Source organism: Pseudophryne corroboree, chromosome 2 (genome assembly GCF_028390025.1).
Source record: "Pseudophryne corroboree isolate aPseCor3 chromosome 2, aPseCor3.hap2, whole genome shotgun sequence".
Lineage (NCBI taxonomy): Eukaryota > Metazoa > Chordata > Amphibia > Anura > Myobatrachidae > Pseudophryne > Pseudophryne corroboree.
The window spans coordinates 36,166,193-36,191,265 of record NC_086445.1 but is presented as its reverse complement, the minus strand read 5'-3'; the positions used below and the strand labels follow the sequence as shown (position 1 = coordinate 36,191,265).

The 25,073-nt window shown below is 46.6% G+C and overlaps 1 protein-coding gene across 5 annotated transcripts in view; it reads right to left on the bottom strand.

Annotated features, from left to right (window-relative positions):
- Nucleotides 1–4,807: 4,807 nt before the first annotated feature.
- LOC134995815 (oocyte zinc finger protein XlCOF7.1-like) overlaps nucleotides 4,808–25,073 on the bottom strand; it is a 96,109-nt gene continuing 75,843 nt past the window's right edge. For 3 of the 5 annotated variants that reach the window (XM_063951134.1, XM_063951137.1, XM_063951135.1), the window contains one exon: nucleotides 4,809–6,596. In XM_063951134.1, the coding sequence (XP_063807204.1) occupies nucleotides 5,800–6,596 (797 nt within the window). In that variant the 3' untranslated portion in view covers nucleotides 4,809–5,799. Of the gene's footprint in view, nucleotides 6,597–8,382; nucleotides 9,996–25,073 lie in introns of those variants that run through there. The other 2 variants (XM_063951136.1, XM_063951142.1) reach the window with 2 other exon arrangements.

Genomic DNA, 25,073 nt, shown 5'->3' with positions numbered 1-25,073 from the left:
ACATAGATGTCAACCAAGGCACTCTAAATTCACAAGAAACCTACCAAAACTCTCATGTAAAGTAGAACATCAGTGGTGTAAATCTCGTACTTCAAGTGACTTCCTCACATATAAGACCATTTACCACTATTATCGTAATGCTCTGGACACTGGCAAACAACAATATTTCCACAATATCTCTGCTCAAGCCTGTAACTCCAGGTGATTTTTTATTTATTTATATCACTTCTTATCCCTCCCTCAACCAACCCACCATCTACTATCCGTGCACAAGATCTTGTTTCCTATTTCAAGGACAAGATTGATAAGATCCGAAACTAAATGGTATGATCTTCCACAGTCAATTCCCTCCCTGAACCCTCTGGCACCTTCTCTTTATTTGATCACACAAATGAAGGTGAAGAAACTACACTCGTCTCATCTACCTACTCTACTAGCTCTTCTCTTGATCCTATACCCTCACAAACCAGTATAGATGTCTCCTGTGCACATCCCAACCTTAACTAACAATCTGTAATAGGTCACTCTCTCATGGTATCTTTCCATCCCTGTTCAAACATGCAGTGATTACTCACATTCTGAAAAATAATAATCCTGACCCCAATGCTCTCAAATTAACGTCCCATTTATCATCTCCCAAGCTACTTGAGAGACTCATCTACAGTTGCCTCACACACTTTATTAACTCACACAATTTATTGGACCCACTTCAGTCAGACTTTCGAGCCCAACACTCTACAGAGACAGCACTGACTAAGGTAGTGATGATCTGGTCACTGCTAAGTCTTAAGGCCATTACTCACTTCTTATTCTTCTAGATCTCTCTACTGCTTTTGACACTGTTGACCACTCTCTTCTCACACAAACACTACAATCCCTAGATTTTCAGAATACAGCCCTTTCTTGGTTCTTATCCTACCTATCTAATCGATCTTTCAGTGTTCTTTTCTCTGAATCAATTGGAGTACCGCAAGGCTCAGTCTTAGGTCTTCTGCTTTTCTCAATCTATACCACATCTCTTGGCAAACTAATCAGCTCTTTTAGTATCATCTGTATGCAGAGTATACGCAAATCTACCTATCCTACCCAGATTTGTCACCATCTGTATTGGTCCATGTCACTGAATGCCTTTCTGCTATTTCATCTTGGATGTCATCTTGCCACCTCAAACTTAATATTTCCAAAACAGAATTATATTTCCGCCGGCCAATAATAGTTTCCAACCTGATATTTCTATCACTGTTGAAAACTCAACAATCAATCCAACACCACAAGCTCGCTACCTAGGTGTCATCCTGGACTCTTAACTGTCCTTTGTTCCCCACATTCAATCTGTTTCAAAATCCTGTTAAATACATCTAAAACACATATCCACAATATGACCATTTCTAACACAATACACTACAAAAGCTCTAATCTATGCTCTCATCTGCAACATTGATTACTGCAATAGTCTACTTACTGATCTTCCCAAAACTAGGCTCTCACCTCTGCAATCCATTTTGAATGCAACTGCGAGACTGATCTTCCTCGCCAACCATTAATTGTCTGCTGATCCGCTCTGTCAGTCCCTCCATTGTTGACCGGTATGCTACCATATTAAGTATAAAATACTTTAGCCTACACACAAGGCTATTAACCGAACTGCACCAACGTACATCTCTTCGCTCATCTCAAAATATCTCCCTACTTGACCTCTCTGCTCTGCACAAGATCTGCATCTTTCATCCATACGCACTTGCTCTCACTCAAGATTACAGGACTTTTTCTGGGCTGCACCTACTCTGTGGAATGCCCTCCCACACACAATAAGACTCACCTCTAGTCTCCAAACTTTCAATCATTGCCTGTAAACTTACCTCTTCAGACTTACTTATCAAATTCTAGGCCCACCCACGTAACCTTCAATGCTTCCCTATATAATTACATCCCCTCGGTACAGTCCACACGTAACCTCACATATTTTGTTTTTCTTCACTTTCACATCCTCCTGACCCCAGGCCAATATTGCTGTGTGACCATATCATACAGCCCACCAAGAACCTTTGCAATCTGGTGGACCATTATGCAATATGTAGCACATATCCTTGTGTATCAATGCTTATTTCCTTATAAATTGTAAACTTGCAAGCAGGGCCTTCCTACATCTATATCTGTCTGTTATCGCCCAGTTTTGTTCTACTACTGTTGTTCCAATTGTAAAGTGCAATGGAATATGCAGCACTATATGAGAAACTTCTAAGAAATAAATAATCATTGCTGGAAAAATACAGTTTTTGTTTTTTTTATTAACTATCAGCACTACATCACATACTAGCTTCAAAATGTAATTACATTTAATATTCCACAACAGACTGAGATCAATTGCTGTTGTGTATAATAAAATGTCCTCTTTTTGTAAAAACGTTTCAGTTTTGCCAATCAGGCCTGGATTTGTGGGGGCAGATTTGTGTTTTACAGGATTGGAATAAATTAATATGAAAGCAAGAAGGAATGTTAAGAGCGTCATTCCTTGGGTTGGGAGGGAGCAAAGCCTTTTCCGCTAAGTTAGAGGACTTGACTTGTCCAGCTCTTCTGAAATGGTGGAAACCGGACTTCATCCTACACTACTGATGTGTGCGCACTTTGGGGGTCATTCCGAGTTGATCGCTCGCTAGCAGTTTTTAGCAGCCGTGCAAACGCTATGCCGCCATCCACTGGGAGTGTATTTTAGCTTAGCAGAAGTGCGAACGAAAGGATAGCAGAGTGGCTACAAAGGTTTTTTCTGCAGTTTCAGAGTAGCTCAAAACCTACTCAGCGCTTGCGATCACTTCAAACTATTCAGTTCCTGTTTTGACGTCACAAACACGCCCTGCATTAGACCAGCCACGCCTGCATTTTTCCTGCCACACCTGCATTTTTCCGAACACTCCCTGAAAACGGTCAGTTGCCACCCAGAAACGCCCACTTCATGTCAATCACTCTGCGGCCAGCAGTGCGACTGAAAACATTCGCTAGATCCTGTGTGAAACTACATAGTTCGTTGTAATAGTACATTGCGCCGCATGCGCAGAAGCAGTGATCGCAAAATACGCGCTATAGCGCGTTTTTACGCGCTACAGGAAGAGACGTACCCGGTTTTAAAAAATGAGCGGGTCCCATAGGACGCGCTGTGTATCACTGCACCAATAGGAGACTCTGACTACCCATCCAATCACCGCCGCGCCTCCTCATCCAATCGCCGCCGCATCTCTCTATCCGCATGCACCCAGAAGGCCCCGTCCCCTACACCGCGCACACACATCACTCCCCCCCCCCCCATCACCCGCTGGAGCTTCACGGAGCCGGACAGAGTGAGGACGCCCCCCCCCCCCCCCGCCGATCACCCGCTGGAGCTTCACGGAGCCGGACAGAGTGAGGACGCCCCCCCCCGCCGATCACCCGCTGGAGCTTCACGGAGCCGGACAGACAGTGAGGACGGCTCTGCGGCGCTCTACACACTGTGCTGCGGGGATGTTGAACGCCGGTGACCGGGGACTGTGCTTGCTGTGCGGAGGGGTGAGCTGGACTTGCGGTGGCGGCTGGGGGGCTGCTCATATCGGTGGGATGGCGGAGATGGGGGCTGCATGGCGCCTGCAAACAGGTGTTAAACGCAACATTTTTGTGGTATGGAGTGGGGGTGAGGCGAGAGGGTGACAGTGCTGCTGGGCTGTGCAGCATACAGGACCCTTGATACAACCACTGGATTCGAGTCATGCTGCCTGTAATTTATGTGCTGACTGATCAACTTCAGTGACACTCACTGTTCTGGCTGCCTTTGTTGGTAACTGCTGGTTGCTGTTGGTTACTGCTGGTTGCCGCTGGTTACTGTAAAGGCAGCCAGCACAGTGATTGTCACTGAAGTTGATCAGTCAGCACATAAATTACAGGCAGCATGACTCAAATCCAGTGGTTGTACCAAGTGTCCGAAGTCGTCGTCAGGATGTTGGCATTTAGTATACCGACACCAGCATCCCGATCGCAGCAAAGCCGACAAGAGTGACGAGTGCAGAGGGTACCCTAACCTCCCACCCCTAACCCTCCGTTTCCCGCAGCATAAACCTAACCCACCCCCTTAGTGCCTAACACTTATACCCCCCCCCTCCCTCTGCAGCCTAACCCTCTTCAACACCATATCCTAACCCCCCCCTTCCCACCCGCACGCTAAACCAGTGGCGGCAGTGCATACTTCCCTTCAGGATCCTGACTGTCGCTATATCGTTGCCAGGATCCTGATCACCTCTGGATGCCAGCGTTGGTATTGTGGCTGCTGTCAGGATTCCGGCATCGGTATTACGGCTGCTGGGATCCCGACAGCCAGGATCCTGAATGCATACTTCCGATATGATAACAGCCCAGCAGCATTGTCACCCTCCCTCCCCCACAACACTTTTGTAGTGTCTAAATCCAGTCTGGGGCTCTATTATAGCGGCACCATAAAGCCATTACATATAGAAAATGTATTATTTAATAATGTTGTCCTGTTTTTTAATCATATAATTGTTAAGTGCTCTACCTGGTGCAATGTGCATAACGTGCTCTGCCTGGCGCAATGTGCATAACGTGCTCTGCCTGGCGCAATGTGAATAACGTGCTCTGCCTGGCGCAATGTGAATAACGTGCTCTGCCTGGCGCAATGTGAATAACGTGCTCTGCCTGGCGCAATGTGAATAACGTGCTCTGCCTGGCGCAATGTGAATAACGTGCTCTACCTGGCGCAATACGTATAACGTGCTCTACCTGGCGCAATGTGAATAACGTGCTCTGCCTGGCGCAATGTGAATAACGTGCTCTACCTGGCGCAATACGTATAACGTGCTCTACCTGGCGCAATGTGAATAACGTGCTCTGCCTGGCGCAATGTGAATAACGTGCTCTACCTGGCGCAGTGTGTATAACGTGCTCTACCTGGTGCAATGTGAATAACGTGCTCTCCTTGGCTCAGTGTGTATAGGAGGTTCTACCTGGTGCAATGTGTATAAGCGGCACTACTGTGTGGAATAATGTGAATTGGTACTATTATGTGACCACGCCCCTTCCCCACGAAGCTACGCCCCTAAAAAATTCGCACTGTCGCGGTTTTCAGTCTCAGTGTGGGAGAACCAATTCTCTTTCTGCCACAAGGTCACCAAAATGTCTAATTACATCTAAAGTGCGGGGTGTCCTGTATGCTACACAGCCCAGCAGCATCGTCACCCCATCCTCCCCCTTGCACCCCTTTTGTAGTGTCCAAATCAAGTTTGTGTTTTTATGTTTGAATCATTAATTAGACTAATTAAAACCTTCATTCCGATGGGACCCAGAAAAGGACAAGTAGGACCCCAATTTTTACAAGTGAGGGGTCCCTGGGACCCACTTTTTTTTGGTCTCAGCGCGATCACTGAGAAGTGCCTTTTTTAGCCTCATCGCTGCACAGCGACCGAATGCAGCTAGCGATCAACTCGGAATGACCCCCATTGTACCTTTCAGTAGTTCTTTTCTAGTGGGATAATGAATTAATCACTACATTCATACACAGAAAAGTCACAGATGTAATAAGACAGTTCCGACGTCCCATCACTCTCATACCTAATATAACACAAACCAGGAAGTAATTCATGCGATGGTTTCACTGTAACCACTATGGACATTTTTAGGTGGATTCATCACTGGACACAGCACCTTCTACATGCACAGGACCAGAACGTAGGCCTGCACCTTATAATGCATTTGGCAGGAAAAGAGGTCCACTTTTATATTTCCAGTTCGTAAACATGTCTTGTTTTGGATGTAATGGGCAGTTTATTCACCTAGAACTTTGTGAACTCTTTCATGATGTTGGTAGAGATGGGAGCTCTGAGAAAAGCAGCGGCCACACTGGGAACACACAAACGGCCTCTCACCGGTGTGAGTGCGCTGATGCTTGACAAGGTCACCTTTCTGTACAAAGCATTTGCTGCACTCCGTGCATGAGAATGGCCTCTCCCCGGTGTGAGTGCGCTGATGCCTGACAAGGTCAGATCTCTGGACAAAACATTTGCTGCACTCCATGCACTGATAAGGTTTCACGCCAGAGTGAATCCGCTGGTGCAAAGTAAGGGAAGAACTGCTGGTATAGCATCTCCCGCACTCCAGGCATGAAAACGACCTCTCCCCGGTGTGAGTGCGCTGATGCTTGACAAGATCATCTTTCTGGACAAAACATTTGCCGCACTCCGTGCACTTAAACGGCTTCTCGCCAGAGTGAATCCGCTGGTGCTTAGTAAGGGCAGACCTCCTGGCAAAGCACATTCTGCACTCTAGGCATGCAAATGGTCTCTCCCCGGTGTGAGTCCTTTTATGGTAGAGAAGACGAGACCTCTGATGAAAGGATTTCCCACAGTAAGAGCAGTGAAACAGTTTGTCCTTGGTGTGACATCGCTGGTGGGCGGTAAGAGCCAATCTGGAGCAGAAACGCACCCCGCAAACAGAGCACCTATACAGATTACTGGCGCTGTGCATTTGCTGATGGGTGACGAGGGCTGAATGATTAGGGAAACATTGCTGACACTCCGAGCACTGATGCGTCTTCTCAGGATAGTGTGAGGAGGCGTGCGGACCTGTTGGGGATATAAGTACTAATATAAACCCTCTATACATCAGCAGATGGGTGACGTCATCATGTGTGAGACATTCCGTGTAGTAATACATATGTACCATGCAGATATTACTGGATGTACTCAGTACCTTATGCAATTGTTACTAAAAGTTAACCCTGCCATTCCCACATAACCTTGGAGTTTGCCTAGAATTGTCTAGTTTATGGTGTATTAAAAACATAAATGGACTGTTGTACTAAATCGTAACTACACTCACTTCAGCACAATGGAAGCAGTCATCTTTCTTTTTACATTACTAGAACATTGCTGAATCTGTCTCCTCCCCTCACTGGCATTAAGTGGAAAGCACAAAGTAGAATAGGACGGGACAGTTATAAAAGTATAGAGTAATTCTGGTACATAACAGATGTTAGACAGTGTGGCCGGAAACCTGCGATCCACGTGGCTGACTGCGGACGCAGCACTAAAGAGGTTAACCCCCCTCTGCTGCAGCACCATATTTAAAGGGACAATAGACACTAAGGCACCATTTGTAAATTAACGGTGCTAGGCGATGAGTGTGTAAAAAAATGAAAGTTTAAATGTACAGATCAGCCTTTTTGGATCCTTGCTGCAGTCACACTAAACAGCCCTTGAAATTGTGCCATGCCATGGCTGGACTCTGTAGCGACGAGTGTTTTTTTTGCTATTTTTTTCCCCATGGAAATGAGTCTTAGAGGCAAAGTAATGTACTAGGACGCATAATCAGATTCTGCTGATTAAATTGATATACAGCATGGCTATATTCTGTGTGTAATTGCGGCTATATCTACATCCCACAGTGAGCGGGTAACAGGAAACCTGTACAGCAGGCACCAGCACGGTCAGATACCAGCCGCGGGTATGACAGGGCCACAACTCTCTGGCAGGTCTACACATCAGGGTGTGATTATCTCATAGTCGGGTGAGTGATGTAATAATAAAGATGGAGCTGTAGATGGAGATTATCTAGATATTAGTATAGGCCTGATCCCACACCGAAGACTCAGATCAGTTATAAACGCCCTCATGCTAGGGCATGAATACAATGGTGGCTGAATAGATACAATATTGGTAGATAAAAACTTGTAGTACATATAAAACACGCAGAGGAGGAAGGGGCGACCAGAGCAGGACCTGAGGACATGTACTGTAGTTGCACCAGTGATATGCAATACCTGATGACATAACTACTGGTGTAAAAGGTAATGTCTGCTTCCTGCAGATCACACAGAGATATTTAACAGTGTAGATACATGGGGGAAGGGGGGGGGGGGGGGGGGAGGGGTTAAAAGGAAATAAATTAAAACACTAGAGATGTATCAGAGTAAAGTAATGGGTAAATGTGGCAACTATGGGGGTGATTCAGATCTGATCATATATGTGCTACATACTGTATATACGATCAGTTACTCAGACATGAGAGGAGATGCCCAACACATGGTTAGTCCGCCCCGCATGTCAGGCCCTGCCCCCCCCCCCCCCCTGCACGGGTGTGAAAGAGTCGCAAGGCGGCGATGCTTTTGCACCAGCCAATGGCGTTCCAACGCCCCCTCCCGCCCCGCGACCACCTCTGTCTGTCAATTAGGCAGGGGCGATCGCAGCCCTGAGATGCTTTTAGCTTTTCAATGGGCCTCTCAGGGTGCGCACGTTTGCACTCCCCAAAGGGCTTCAGACTGCGTTCGCTGCCGATGCAGCGATCCAGTCTGAATTAGGCCCTGTATACAGTAGTGTAATTCAAGTGATGCATTTTTACTTGTTTTTCAAAGACCCAAAGTTTATTACAGTGTTAAAATCACTAAAATATGAATTACAGAGGAGGGAGCCACTATCACTGGGGACATAAAGCAGAAAATGTAGGCATGGGGAAGGCTGGATGCTAGAGGCACAGCGAGGAATTAGTAGCAGGAAGACAGGTGGCGATGCCTCTATATAGGTCACTGGTGAGACCACACGTGGAATACTGCGCACAGGTCTGGGAGCCGCATCTCCAAAAGGACATAAATGAGAGACTGCACAAAGGGTGATTATAGAAGTGCATGGTGTAAGTCACACACATTACCAGGAAAGCCTAGCGCATCTAACCATGTATTCCCTGGGGAGCAGGGAGAGGGTGATATGGGTGAAGCTCTCACACAGATCACCAGCTCAGGGAGGAGTCCTACAGAGTAAGAGATGTATTACAACAGGAGGACTGTTATGAGCCACGGCAGTGGCTCATTCCTGTTTTGCATTTTGGTTATGTATTTTGTGTTATAGTTCTCTTGCAGGCCAGGATTTCCCTTTGCTCTGGTTTAGAAGACTCTTGTTTGCCGCCAGTGGTGAGACTGTGTAATTGCAGCCTGTTTTCATGTGTTTAGCCTCACCTGTCTGTTAATTACACCTGTCAGTTGTGCAGCAGGGCAGCTGCACAACATAATTAATTAGGTTCTCTGCAGCTATTGGAGGGCTGCCTATTATATTCTGTCTCAGTGCATTACACAGACGCTGGTGATAGCTTCTGTCTAGCAGTTTCTGTCTAGCTGCTTCTAGCCTTGAAGTATTCTGACCCAGTGTCTTGCCTTGAAGTGTTCCTGTCCTGGAATCCAGTGGCTTTGTCTGTTCCTGATCCCGATCCCGTATCCTGTTCCTTGGTGTCCACTGCTCAGTCGTTGGAACTCTGCCTGTCCTCCGGTCCTGAGAGCCTGTGTCAGCTACATTGGGGGTTCCTGTCCGTTTGCCAGTATTTGTACCGGTTTCGTGAGTAGCGGCTTTGCCGCGTCCGTCGGCCAAGGCCGCTGTATTCTTAGTTATACTAGTTACTGGTGTTTTGCAGAGGGTTCTGCATATGCTGTCACCGCCGGTACACAACAGTATTGTGTCGGCGTGTGGACAGCATTTCCTTGGTTGTTGTTTATCCTGGCGGCTGTGCCGCATATACGTTTAGTTTTAGGTCTCTTTGTAGCCCCTAGCTCTCAGTTTGGTTTAGTTAGAGGTCCCCTTGTTATTATCCCGTCTCGGTTCACGCCTTGTCTCACATTAAGACCTGGGGGCATCGGAGTTGGGCAGACCTAATCCGCCCTTCAAATGCGGCTGCCAGAGGCCCAAGAACACATAGTCTCACAGGCGCGAACTGACCACGCGGGTGAAACAACGGAGGTAGGTTGCTAGGGGTTACCATCACACCTGGCCATTACTTCAGCATCACTTTCTGGTGCTTTGGAGTTGCTACACTACACCTCTTTGTTGAGAGCACCAAGAACGTAACAAGGACGTACCCTAACACTGGAGAGCAGCAGGTATAAGAGCATTTACTAATGGGATAACATCTTAATCAGCTGAGTAGAGCCACCCCAGAATCTTCCTTCCCTTCTCGTTCTCTGAGAAACTTCCCAATCTGTCCTACAAGACAGACAGACAGACAGTCAGTACAGGTGGGACAATGCGGTTTCTATGAGTATTTCAAGGACAAGAATGTAATAGTAAAAGTTTGACCATTTCCTTTTAAAAATCCACAGCAGTCATCCATATAGGGGAGGTACCCAAGCAATACATAAAACAAAGGGTGGGTTAGGTATAATCATTTGTATAAGGACATGACACTGCAGGAAAATTACTTCACTGGATAAGGGTTTAGAGCATTCATAGAGGATCTCACATCCAGAAGGTTATGGCTGGCAGAGGCTTGGAGAGATGACCACCCTTCTGCCGGGCAAAAATCACCTGCTGAAGCCTGAGCCCTACATGTAGAATGGGCATTATTACTTCACATACGTCACGTCAGCAGAACCCTAAGTGTCAACCTCTGGAGAGAAACCTCTGCAAAGTTTCAAGGTAACCAAACAATAGAGCATCTACATATGTGTCCTCTCGATGCACTAGATCCCGGGAGACTGGGATACTCCAAGGGGTATATGCAATTGCCGTCGAATCGCTGCAATTTTTTGCCTGTTTTTTAATTCGACACAATTCGACCGTCGAATTCCGGCAGGTGGGTGCCGGAATTCTACATATTCAATAAAAAACGGATTCGACAGTCCCGCTGTCGAAAAACGTCCAATTTGACGGATTTTGAGTAGATTTTTAAAAATGTTAAAAAAAAACGGGGGAAAACTGTAAAAAACCCGGAAAAAAATTGCGTGGGGTCCCCCCTCCTAAGCATAACAAGCCTCGGGCTCTTTGAGCCGGTCCTGGTTGCCAAAATACGGGCAAAAAAAATTACAGGGGATCCCCCGTATTTTAACAACTAGCACCTGGCTCTGCGCCTGGTCCTGGTGCAAAAAATACGGGGGACAAAAAGAGTAGGGGTCCCCCGTATTTTTTGTACCAGCACCGGGCTCCACTAGCTGGACAGATAATGCCACAGCCGGGGGTCACTTTTATACAGCGCCCTGCGGCCGTGGCATTAAATACCCAACTAGTCACCCCTGGCCGGGGTACCCTGGAGGAGTGGGGACCCCTTCAATCAAGGGGTCCCCCCCCAGCCACCCAAGGGCCTGGGGTGAAGCCCGAGGCTGTCCCCCCATCAAAGGGCTGCGGATGGGGGGCTGATAGCCTTGAGTAAAATGAAAGAATATTGTTTTTTCCAGAAGAACTACAAGTCCCAGCAAGCCTCCCCTGCAAACTGGTACTTGGAGAACCACAAGTACCAGCATGCGGGTGGAAAAATGGGCCCGCTGGTACCTGTAGTTCTACTGAAAAAAAATACCCAAATAAAAATAGGAGACACACACCGTGAAAGTAAAAGTTTATTTCATACATGCCGACACATACATACTTACCTATGTTGACAGTCCGACACTGGCCACGCCCCCCTCATCACTGAAGAATCCGGGGTACCTGTAAAAAAAATTCTACTCACCTAAATCCAGTGTCCGGATCTTTTTTAATAATCTTCGTACTTGGCAAAACAACAAAACGGCAAACCGAACCAAACGGACTGAAAGGGGTTCCATGTTTACACATGGGACCCCTTTCCACGAATGCCGGGACCCCACGTGACTCCTGTCACAGAGGGTCCCTTCAGCCAATCAGCGAGCGCCACGTCGTGGCACTCTGCTGATTGGCTATGCGCGTCTGAGCTGTCAGACAGCGCATCGCAAAGCCTTACCATTATATTCAATGGTGGGAACTTTGCGGTCAGCGGTGAGGTCACTTAGCGGTCAGCTGACTGCAAAGTTCCCACCATTGAATATAATGGAGGAGCTTTGCGATGCGCTGTCTGCCAGCTCAGACGCACATAGCCAATCAGCAGAGTGTCACAAAGTGGCGCTTGCTGATTGCCTGAAGGGACCCTCTGTGACAGGGGGTGTCTGCATTCGGGGAAAGGGGTCCAATGTGTAAACATGGGACCCCTTTCAGTCCACCTGGTCCGGGTGTTCGTTTTTTTATTTTGACAAGTACGTGGATTATAAAAAAAGATCCGGACTCTGGTTTTTGATGAGTATAATTTTTTTTGCAGGTACCCCGGATTCTTTACTGACGAGGGGGTCGTGGCCAGTGTCTGAGTGTCAACATAGGTAAGTATGTGTGTGTCGGCAGGTGTGAAATAAAGTTTTACTCACGGTGTGTGTGTCCTGTTTTTATTTGGGTATTTTTTTTCCAGTAGAACTACAGGTACCAGCGGGCCCGTTTTTCTCCAGCATGCTGGTACTTGTGGTTCTCCAAGTACCAGTTTGCGGGGGGAGGCTTGCTGGGACTTGTAGTACTACTGGAAAAAACAATATTCTTTCATTTTTCAAAAGGCTATCAGCCCCCCATCCGCAGCCATTGGATGGGGGGGGGGGGACAGCCTCGGGCCAGGGGTGACTAGTTGGATATTTAATGCCACGGCCGCAGGGCGCTGTATAAAAGTGACCCCCGGCTGTGGCATTATCTGTCCAGCTAGTGGAGCCCGGTGCTGGTACAAAAAAATACGGGGGACCCCTACTCTTTCTGTCCCCCGTATTTTTTGCACCAGGACCAGGCGCAGAGCCCGGTACTGGTTGTTAAAATACGGGTGATCCCCTGTCATTTCCCCCCCCCGTATTTTGGCAACCAGGACCGGCTCGAAGAGCCCGAGGCTTGTTATGCTTAGGAGGGGGGACCCACGCATTTTTTTTCAGAATTTTACCATTCCATTAAAAAAAAAAAATATATATATATATATATATATATATATATATATATATATATATATATTTTTTTTTTTTTTTTAAATATATAAATAATACTTGTGCCTCCAAAATAGACAAACCGAGTACCTAATCCCTTCTAATATAAATAGATATGCTATTACCAATAAAAAAAACACAAAAAAAAACATGTTTTTAAATTTTTTTATTAGATTCCGCCAGCAAAGTGTGGCGGATTGAAAATGACGAATTTACTGTCTAAAAGCACTGTTGTCGAATTTACAATCTTCAATGGAATATACTTTTGTCGAATTGCCGCATTTGTACCATTGCAGAAATGTCGAATTTGACAAATGTCGAATTTCAAAAAGTCGAATTTGGAAAGTCAGTTTTTTTGACAAAAAGTACTGAATTGCATTGTCGAATATTTTTTTTGGCGAAAATGTCCCGTTTTTCGACATTTTCGGGAATTCGACCGCAATTGCATATACCCCCAAATGTCTCTCTCAAAATGTGCATCTTATTTCACAATTAAAACAACTGGAAGCATCTAAACTGCTATGCTAGATTGCATTGATCAATTTGATGTGTGACCTTTGTACATCTGTGTACGACAGTCTGAATCTGTATACAAAGTGCTAGGATGCAGCAGGTTTTTCTCACGCCAGGTTACATTGTGTTTCATTTGTGACTGTGCGCGTTTACAACTAATTAATGTGTAATTAAAGTCATAGCTCAGCATCTCTAGTACACTGTGAGCGGTGTTTTTGTTAGGAGCCATCATAGTGGCTCACAGGTTGTTATTAGGTGACCATGACAACGCATAAAGACAACTGCAATGGCCGATGGTCCTGATGGTTGCTAGGACACCAGGAGTCTCTGCAGCCGTACTGCCTGTTGGTCCCAGCTGTTACTAGCAGCCGAGACACTTTCTCTGTACATGTGCAGCTACTCAGCTGTAATATAATTAACTGCATCTGCTGCTACTCATCTGCAAAGAGCCTCTCTCTGTTCTGGGGTTGCTAGCTTTTTGTCCAGCACCTTATACCTGCCTTGAACAGTTCTGCTTGCACCCAGCCCTTGCCCAGATTTGTGTATGTTTAGTTCCTAGTGTCTCTTGTTTGTTTGCCTTCTGATTTAATTTCATCTGCACCCACCGCAGCCCACACCTTGCGCTCACCTTGCCATCCCGCTAACTCCTAGTCCCTGTGTTAAGTGAAAATATTCTGGAATTTTAGGGAAACCTGTAAATGATATTTCAGGTTGAGATCTAATTCACAGGATAGGAATTATTATCTCCTTGCTCCAGGGGATCTTCAAGTGTAAGCCTTTCACTTAAGCTCCAATCATACTGCTATTCAGTCCATTGAAGCATTTTTTTCAAGCTTTAGGCCAACTTTATGATGACTCTGGCGGATTGCTTCCGCTGAGTCTCATCTATTGTCCCTCACACAAGTCCCTCACACAAGGCCCCAGAACTGCATGAGAATATTGTTCTGAATTCAGACACTGGATCAGTGACTGAGTGATACAATCCACCACTGAGTGTCACGATCCGGGTATCTGGACGCCATTTCTTACCCATCAGATGCCTCCTAAGGCTGGCTCAGCGCTCCAGGACCGGATCCCATCTGTTATCCTGATGTGTACATTCCTGTATCCTCTCCTGTCACTCTGGGACGCTGTCACAGTAAACGCCATATTACACCTGGCATGGCGTCTCCCGCGGCCTCCGCCGCCGTCCCTGAACTTCTGCATGCAGAGTGTCTGAGTGGCGATTACGTCAGCCGCGGCCTCCGCTGTGTCCGCGTGGTTGGATGTGCATCTGTCAGCCTGGCGCCTCCTGTCTCCGGTGGCCGGCGCCGCCATTACTGTTTTCATTACCACATGGATTACAAACCAAACTTCCCTCCAAGTGTCTGCATGGGCGCAGCCATCTTGGATTCTGTCAGCTGATCATTTCCACCAATCTGTTCTCAGTATTGATAATCTGCATAATTGCCTAGCCAATCCCTTCCTTGCTGCAGGTATAAATACACTGTGCCTGAGCAAGGAAGGCGTCAGTGCTTTGGTTGTCAAACCTAGTTCCTGTTTGTCTCTCTCCTGTGATTGTCTTCCAGGTTCCAGCTCCTGTCTCAAGACTTCCACCATAGAGACCCGCACCAGCATTCCACCTGCGGTGTAGCCTGACTCTCCAATCCATTGTGGATTCATCTGTTTCCAGCTACAACATTACCTGCTTCCAGCTCAGCTTCCAGCAGAGTACAGCTTCCCTTAAAGGGCCGGTGTCCTTTCTACACTTTACCACTCTCCACCGGTATTATTATTTCTCCGCTCTCAAGTTCTACATTTCAGTTCATATTTCATCGCTCCCAAGTTCATTTATTATTTAACTGGTTCCAGCCAGTATCCACTCCGTGCTAACAACAGTCTGGTTCCAGCCAGTATCCACAGCAGCTGTTTTATCTTCAGCAACCCAGCTTTTCCTAGAACACCAGCTGGCACAATCCTGGGTTATCTCCATTGCTACAGTCGGGCCTGGTAAGGACTTTCCATCTAGAAGATCATAAGAACTATCTCACACTACCAGTGCCCTGTGGCTCCTGCCATCCTGTAGTACCCAGGAACTGTATTTATTCTTTGCTGACTTTTACGTTTTCTTTTACTGCTGCTGTGTTGCGGAGTTGTCATAATAAACATCATTGACTTTTATCCAAGTTGTCGTGGTCACGCCTTCGGGCAGTTATTATTCATGTTACTTACATGTCCAGGGGTCTGATACAACCTCCCAGGTTCCGGTACATCTCAGCCCCTACAACTGAGGCTGCCTCCCGTCAGCTCAGGCCCTCAGTTGTGACAGTAAGCACTGACCTAATGAATCCAGCCGGAGACCAGGATCAAGCGGCCAGGCCGATGCAAGAACTGGCAGCCCGACTAGAACATCAGGAGGCTGCACAGGGCCACATCATCCGCTGTCTCCAGGATCTCTCTACTCGGCTGGATGGGATTCAGACAACTCTCCGTGGATCAGGCGCGTCTGGTGCGTCAACCACAGTGACTCCAGCTATAACCCCACCCACCTTACCCATTTCTGCTCCACGTCTTCATCTTCCAACGCCAGCAAAATTTGACGGATCTCCAAGATTCTGCAGGGGATTTCTCAACCAGTGTGAGATTCAGTTTGAGCTACAACCTGGCAATTTTCCCAGTGACCGTACAAAAATTGCCTACATTATTTCTCTTCTCAGTGGCTCAGCCCTTGATTGGGCATCACCGTTATGGGAGAGGTCCGACACCCTGCTATCTTCCTACACTGCCTTCGTGTCAACATTCAGGCGCATCTTCGACGAGCCAGGCCGGGTAACCTCAGCTTCATCCGAGATTCTCCGTTTACGCCAGGGGTCACGTACTGTAGGACAATATCTGATACAGTTCCAGATCCTGGCATCCGAACTGGCATGGAACGACGAGGCCCTGTATGCTGCATTCTGGCATGGCTTATCTGAGCGTATTAAAGATGAGTTAGCTACCAGAGACTTACCTTCTAAGTTAGATGAGCTAATCTCACTCTGCACGAAAGTTGATTTACGTTTCAGAGAGAGAGCAACTGAGCGTGGAAGATCATCTGCTCCAAAATCTTCTGCTCCTCCTCCTCGTCAACTGTCACCATCTAAAGATGAGCCCATGCAACTTGGCCGTTCCCGTTTAACTCCTGCTGAGCGCCGAAGACGTCTCTCCGAGTTTCTCTGTCTCTATTGTGCAGCTCCGTCTCACACCATTAATGCCTGTCCCAAACGTCCGGGAAACTCCAAATCCTAGCTCGCCAAGGAGAGGGCCGGCTAGGAGTAATGATCTCCTCTCCATCTCCTCAAGATTGTAATCTCCCAGTCTCGCTTCAAGTTGCTCAACGTTATCGGAACGTCATTGCCCTCCTTGATTCCGGAGCAGCTGGGAACTTTATTACCGAAGCCTATGTTAAACGGTGGTCCCTACCCACCGAGAGACTTCCTTCGTCCATTTCTTTAACTGCCGTGGATGGCAGCAAAATTTTTGATGCAGTTATTTCTTTAAGGACTCTACCAGTTCGTCTGAGAGTGCGAGTTCTTCATTCCGAACTTATTTCTTTTTTAGTGATTCCAAGAGCCACACATCCTGTGGTCCTGGGCCTTCCATGGCTCCGTCTTCACAATCCTACAATTGATTGGACGACTACGCAAATCCTGGCATGGGGTCCCTCCTGTGCTGAGACATGTTTGTTTAAAGTATTGCCTGTCTGTTCTTCCTCCCCCAGGTCGTCTGATGTTCCACCTCCTCCATATCAAGATTTCACGGATGTGTTCAGTAAAGCTTCTGCTGATATCCTTCCTCCTCATAGAGAATGGGACTGTCCGATTGATCTCGTTCCAGGGAAGGTTCCACCTCGAGGCCGAACTTATCAGTTGTCTCTGCCTGAGACGCATTCTATGGAGGAATATATTAAAGAGAACCTAGCAAAGGGGTTCATTCGACCTTCTTCTTCTCCAGCCGGCGCAGGCTTCTTTTTTGTAAAAAAGAAAGATGGTGGTCTGCGGCCGTGCATCGACTACAGAGGTTTGAACGACATTACCATCAAGAACCGTTATCCTTTACCCCTGATTACTGAGCTCTTTGACAGAGTTAGCGGAGCTACCATCTTTACAAAGCTGGACTTGCGAGGTGCATACAATCTCATCCGGATCCGTGAGGGTGACGAGTGGAAGACCGCCTTTAACACCCGTGACGGACATTATGAGTACCTCGTCATGCCCTTCGGATTGAGCAATGCTCCAGCTGTCTTCCAGCATTTTGTCAATGAGATCTTCAGAGACATTCTATACCGTCATGTCGTGGTCTATCTAGACGATATCCTCATTTTTGCCAACGATTTAGAGGAACATCGTTTTTGGGTTAAAGAGGTTCTGTCCCGTCTCCGTGTCAATCATCTCTATTGCAAATTAGAAAAATGCGTCTTTGAAGTCAAGTCCATCCCGTTTCTAGGGTACATTGTGTCCGGTTCCGGACTAGAGATGGATCCTGAGAAACTACAAGCAATCCAAAATTGGCCGGTACCCTTAACCCTCAAAGGGGTCCAGAGGTTCTTAGGGTTCGCCAACTATTACCGAAAGTTTATACGAGACTTTTCCACCATTGTGGCGCCTATTACTGCTTTCACTAAGAAGGGTGCTAACCCGTCCAAGTGGTCTGAAGAAGCCATGCAAGCACTTCATCTTTTAAAACAAAGGTTCATCTCTGCGCCTGTTCTGAAACAGCCTGACATCGACTCTCCTTTCATATTAGAGGTGGATGCCTCCTCCGTTGGAGTAGGAGCGGTGTTATCTCAGAGGGCTAAAGATGGCCATTTACACCCTTGCAGTTTCTTCTCCCGGAAGTTCTCCCCAGCTGAGCGCAACTATGCCATTGGCGACCAGGAGTTGCTAGCCATCAAGCTCGCTCTAGAAGAGTGGAGGTATCTGTTGGAGGGAGCTTCTCATTCAATCACCATACTTACAGACCACAAGAACCTTTTATACCTGAAGGGCGCACAATGTCTCAACCCTCGTCAGGCCAGATGGGCACTTTTCTTTTCCAGGTTCGACTTTAAACTCCAGTTCTGTCCGGGCTCTCAGAATCGCAAGGCCGATGCCCTTTCCCGCTCATGGGAGCAAGAAAATGAGTCAGAGTCTTCAGACAAGCATCCTATTATAAATCCGTTGGCATTCTCCACGGTAGGGATGGACTCTACGCCCCCATCAGGGAAAAGTTTTGTGAAGCTGATGCTAAGGAAGAAGCTCATGCATTGGGCCCATGCTTCCCGTTTTGCCGGACATACAGGTATCCAAAAAACCCTGGAGTTTATCTCTAGGTTCTATTGGTGGCCAACTCTGAAAAAGGACGTCTTGGAGTTTATTGCATCTTGCCCAAAGTGTGCCCAACATAAAGTATCCCGCCAGTCGCCTGCGGGGCAACTGGTTCCACTATCCGTTCCCCGTCGACCATGGACCCACTTGTCGATGGATTTCATTACAGACTTACCCATGTGCAACAAGTTCAATACCATCTGGGTGGTAGTTGACCGGTTCACCAAGATGGCACACTTCATTCCTCTCACCGGTCTTCCGTCAGCTTCCAAGTTGGCTCAAGTATTCATACAAGAGATCTTCCGACTCCACGGTCTTCCTGAAGAAATTATCTCAGATCGAGGAGTTCAATTCACAGCCAAATTCTGGCGAAGTTTATGTCAAGTCCTCCAAGTCAAGCTAAAGTTTTCCACGGCTTACCATCCTCAGACCAATGGTCAAACCGAGAGGGTGAATCAGGACTTGGAGGCCTTCCTCCGCATCTGTGTCCTCCTCTCAAGATGACTGGGCTCAATTACTTCCCTGGGCCGAGTTCTGTCATAACAACCAGTATCATTCTTCATCTGCTTCAACACCATTCTTCACTAACTTTGGATTCCACCCTAAAGTCCCTGAGTTCCAACCGCTTCCAGCAACTTCTGTTCCCGCAGTGGATATCACCTTTCATCAGTTTGCCAATATCTGGAAGAGCGTACGATCAGCTCTGCTCAAGGCATCGTTCAGGTACAAGAAGTTTGCGGATAAGAAGCGTCGAGCAGTTCCTGCTCTCAAGGTGGGTGATCGGGTATGGTTATCCACGAAGAATTTGAGGTTAAGAGTTCCCAGTATGAAGTTTGCACCTCGCTATATCGGTCCTTTCAAGATTGAACAAGTCATCAATCCTGTTGCTTACAGACTCCAGTTGCCTCCCTTCTTAAAAATACCCAGGACATTCCATGTTTCCCTGTTGAAACCGCTGATCTTGAATCTGTTTCATTCCTCACTTCCTCCAACTCCGAAAGTCCAAACTCAACGAGGCGTTGAGTATGAAGTGGCCAAGATCCTGGACTCACGTCACCGTTACGGTCAACTACAATATCTTATTGACTGGAAGGGTTATGGTCCTGAGGAACGTTCATGGACCAATGCTTCTGATGTCCATGCTCCTGCCTTGGTCCGGAGATTCCATTCCAAGTTTCCTCAAAAGCCAAAGAAGTGTCCTGGGGCCACTCCTAAAGGGGGGGGTGCTGTCACGATCCGGGTATCTGGACGCCATTTCTTACCCATCAGATGCCTCCTAAGGCTGGCTCAGCGCTCCAGGACCGGATCCCATCTGTTATCCTGATGTGTACATTCCTGTATCCTCTCCTGTCACTCTGGGACGCTGTCACAGTAAACGCCATATTACACCTGGCATGGCGTCTCCCGCGGCCTCCGCCGCCGTCCCTGAACTTCTGCATGCAGAGTGTCTGAGTGGCGATTACGTCAGCCGCGGCCTCCGCTGTGTCCGCGTGGTTGGATGTGCATCTGTCAGCCTGGCGCCTCCTGTCTCCGGTGGCCGGCGCCGCCATTACTGTTTTCATTACCACATGGATTACAAACCAAACTTCCCTCCAAGTGTCTGCATGGGCGCAGCCATCTTGGATTCTGTCAGCTGATCATTTCCACCAATCTGTTCTCAGTATTGATAATCTGCATAATTGCCTAGCCAATCCCTTCCTTGCTGCAGGTATAAATACACTGTGCCTGAGCAAGGAAGGCGTCAGTGCTTTGGTTGTCAAACCTAGTTCCTGTTTGTCTCTCTCCTGTGATTGTCTTCCAGGTTCCAGCTCCTGTCTCAAGACTTCCACCATAGAGACCCGCACCAGCATTCCACCTGCGGTGTAGCCTGACTCTCCAATCCATTGTGGATTCATCTGTTTCCAGCTACAACATTACCTGCTTCCAGCTCAGCTTCCAGCAGAGTACAGCTTCCCTTAAAGGGCCGGTGTCCTTTCTACACTTTACCACTCTCCACCGGTATTATTATTTCTCCGCTCTCAAGTTCTACATTTCAGTTCATATTTCATCGCTCCCAAGTTCATTTATTATTTAACTGGTTCCAGCCAGTATCCACTCCGTGCTAACAACAGTCTGGTTCCAGCCAGTATCCACAGCAGCTGTTTTATCTTCAGCAACCCAGCTTTTCCTAGAACACCAGCTGGCACAATCCTGGGTTATCTCCATTGCTACAGTCGGGCCTGGTAAGGACTTTCCATCTAGAAGATCATAAGAACTATCTCACACTACCAGTGCCCTGTGGCTCCTGCCATCCTGTAGTACCCAGGAACTGTATTTATTCTTTGCTGACTTTTACGTTTTCTTTTACTGCTGCTGTGTTGCGGAGTTGTCATAATAAACATCATTGACTTTTATCCAAGTTGTCGTGGTCACGCCTTCGGGCAGTTATTATTCATGTTACTTACATGTCCAGGGGTCTGATACAACCTCCCAGGTTCCGGTACATCTCAGCCCCTACAACTGAGGCTGCCTTCCGTCAGCTCAGGCCCTCAGTTGTGACACTGAGGAGACAATATCGTATTGGCTTGGCTTATCAGATAAAGGACACTCCTTCTGCAACACCTAGCAATTAAAATTGGACAAATGTGTAAAGTAGAGACTGTTGGAGGAAGAATTTCAAATATCCATGTGGTCTGCTAACTCCTCGTTAGCCTCAGTTGATTCCTCTGAGCCTATTCATCCTGGGGCCTATAAATTATCATTAGAAGAAAAATCCAGGAGACATTCTCTAGGAGGCAAAGGTCATATGGCTCGTTCCTGCCCTAACAAGTCGGGAATAGACCAAGCCTGATGAATAAGGAAAGGAAGGAAGGAAGTGGGGGTCCATGTAGGCTTACAGTTGTCAAAGCAGGCTATTTTTGTGAATCGATTGGACTCAGACCAACCGAAGGAGTAGATGCTCCTGTATGCAGGAAACAAGGAGGACGAAGATAATTTATTTTCATATATTTTATTAGGGACAACAGATCTTAATGTAGTTGACCAAAAGTCTGTGACTAACGAATTTTAGATTGTCGAGACTGAGGTTATCGGACTCCTGAAGAACGAAGTTGGAGCGTGAATGAAGAACTATGAAGAATTGGATACTGGAAGGTGTGAAGACGTGATTGAAGAACTGTAAAGAATGTCCACTGAACGATACGAAGACGTGAATGAAGAACTGTGAAGAATTGTTTGCTGGATGGTGTGACGACGTGATTGAAGAACTGTGTAGATTGTCCACTGGATGATGCGAAGACGTGAATGAAGAACTGTGAAGAATGTCCACTAAATAATACGAACACATGAATGAAAAACTGTGAAGGATGTCCACTGGATGATGCGTAGACGTGAATGAAGAACTGTGAAGAATGTCCACTGGAAGATGCAAAGACATGAATGAAGAACTGTGAAGAATGTCCACTAGATGCTGCGGAGACGTGACTGAGTGACACTAGAAGAAGCTGGCGAACCACCACGGGGCTCCAGAGGATCCGAAGGTACCGTCAGGTGAGCAGTTAACCGTGACCACACACTGGAGGGCTGATGGGTACTGCGCAGTGAGAAACGGCAGACAACTCTGAGAGCAGAGATGGGACCAGAATACCTGGAGACGCACAGAACAATCTGCGGGAGCACAGAGCTAGGGTACAGAGTAACTACAACAAAGCACTGGCACAGAATTAAAACTTCCGAGCCTATTTATAGGCAGCAAGGAAACAGGATTGGCTGACTCTCACCAATAGATGCTCATTGGTGCTGCACTTGGTCTCCAACATGGCCGCCCCCTATGCTGCAGACACACAGGAGAGCTGCAGGCCACTAGGTCCTCACTCCTGACTCCTGGAAGCCGCGTCACTTCCGCCGCTGACCGCGCCACGTCCCCATGTGGCCACACAGCACCGCCGTCAGCCGCACCAGCAACGAAGGATCCCGGGACCCGCGGCAGTGAGAGCTTGTCTCGTGACAACAGTTAATCTCTTACAATAATGATTTACTTGTGCCAGGCTTTGATCTACCACCAGTCTTCCACCAACATGTGAGCCTTTATTTATAGTGGTGCCGCAGGTATCTTCTTTTCGTTGAGACCTTGAATATTCCTTCAATCAAGCTAAATCCAGCCATTTCTGTTGCATTCTTGATGGTAGTCCTTTTGGTTTGTGGTAATATCACGCATCATACTGCAAGAGTCCACCTGTCAATTGGCTTACTACAGTTCTGAGGGTATTTATTTTCTCCTTATCAATAGTCCCACAGTTGATCTGATCTTGGGACATCCATGGCTTACTCAGCATAATCCTACAGTGGATTGGAAGTTCTGAGAGATCATTTGCTGTGGTACGGATTATGCCATTTCTTGTTTGAACACTCTAGTTAGGATAATTCAGCAGGCACCCAAAGGTCTCCCTCCTCAGTCTCATGTGTTACTCAATGTTTTCTCCAAAACCAAAGCAGATACTTTAACGCCACATCCTGAAAACAATTGTGCCATTTAATTAATTTCAGGGACCAGACTGCCTAAGGAAGATTGTATGCCTTGTCAGCTCCTGAAACTTAAGACATGGAAGACTAATGTCAAAGAGAACCAAAGCAAGGATTTTAATAGACTTTCAAAATCCCCTGCGCCACTGGGTTTTTCTTTGTTCCCAAAAAAGATGAGACTTTAAGGCCATGCACTGACTATAGGGAGCTTGAATAAAATCACCATAAAAAACACCTGCCCTCTACCCCTCATCTTGGTACTGTTTGGCCAGCTCAGAGAGGCCACCATCTTCTCAAAGATTGATTTGTACGGTGCTTACAATCTTATTAGTATTAAAGATGGAGATGAATGAAGGATAGCTTTTAATACCCAGTCAAGTCACTGTGAGTACTTGGTCATGCCCTTTGACCTCTCAAATATTCCTGCAGTCTTCCGGAACCTGTTTAATAGGATTTCCTTGGAAGATTTGTCATCGTCTCCCTGGATATTTTCATTTTATTCACAGTCCTTAGATCTTCATCCAAGTCATGTCAAGCAAGTTCTCAAAACATTGTGAACACCACCTATTTGCCAAACTGGAAAAATGTGAATTATTGGGGTACATCATCATTCCTAAGGGCTTCTCCTTGGATCCTAGTAAACTCCAAGCCATAATCAATTGGCCTTTGCCCACCAACTTAAAAACTGTCCAAAGAATCTTGGGCTTCGCAAACTATTAGGTGGTTTATTCACTCCTTTTAAGTTTTTCCAGCTCCTATAACTGCTTTAACCAAACAGGGGGCATATACCATCAATTGGTCCCCTCAAGCCTCGGAGGCCTCTTCGGCTCTAAAACAAGCCTTGTCTCGGCCACAGTTCTTTACCACCTTAAGCCTGAGCTACCTTTCATTGTTGAGGTGGATGCATCTGAAGTGGTATTTGGAGCCATTCTCTCCCAAAAGGATGCTTTCAGCAACAACTTAGATCCCTGTGTTTTCCAGTCTCTGAAAATCTCATCAGCTTAGTCTAATTACCTTGTTAGAAACCAAGAATTTCTTGTCATCAAGTGGGCCTCTGAGGACTGGAGACATTGGCTAAAGGGAGCCAAACACACTATCACTGTCAACAAAGACCATAAAAACTTACTTTATATTGAGTCTACCAAGAGACTCAACTCCAGACCAGGAAGTTGAGCACTGTTTTCTACTCAATTTAATTTTATTATCACCTACAGACCTGGTTACAGAAATATAAAGGCTGATGCCCTGTCACACAGCTTCCTTTCCAATCACGATACAGCTTCAGTCAACTTGCCCATTATTCAGGTGGCCTCCATTCATGCTGGTTGGCACAAAGTCTATTATCACATCTTCAATCAGTACAGGTTTAAACTCCCCCAAACACTCCTTCCGGATTATATTTTGTTCCTGGACGTTTTCGGTTTTATTTTGTCTGAATTCCATTCAAGTAAAGTGTCAGGACACCCAGGAATTTCCAAGACTCTGGAACTTCTGGCTTGCTCAGTCTGGTGGTCTACCCTCATTCAGTATGTCAGTGAATTTGTTCAAGAATGCGACGTTTCAGCTAGAAACAAAGGCACCCATTCTGGACAATTATTGGTGCTGTACATTCCTAGAAAACCTTGGACCCACATCTCAACGGACTTTATTTTTGATTTACCATTGGCCTCTGGAAAAAACACCATTTGGGTTGTGGTTGATTATTACAGCAAGCTTGCCCATTTTGATCCATTCACCAAATTATCCAGTGCCAAGATATCTACAGATTACATGGATTGCCTCTTGACATTGTGTTCGATAGGGAATCCCCATTTATAGCCCAATTCTTGAAGTTGTTTTGTTCACTATTGGGTATAAAATACGAGTGCATAAGTTATGTAAAGCAAGTTTAGGATAAAAAATGACAGGTTAAAAAATATTAATTGAAACAATTTTGTTAAATAATTGTTTACAGGTATTCTTTAAAAAGATGGTTTGGAGTGGTAGCTGTA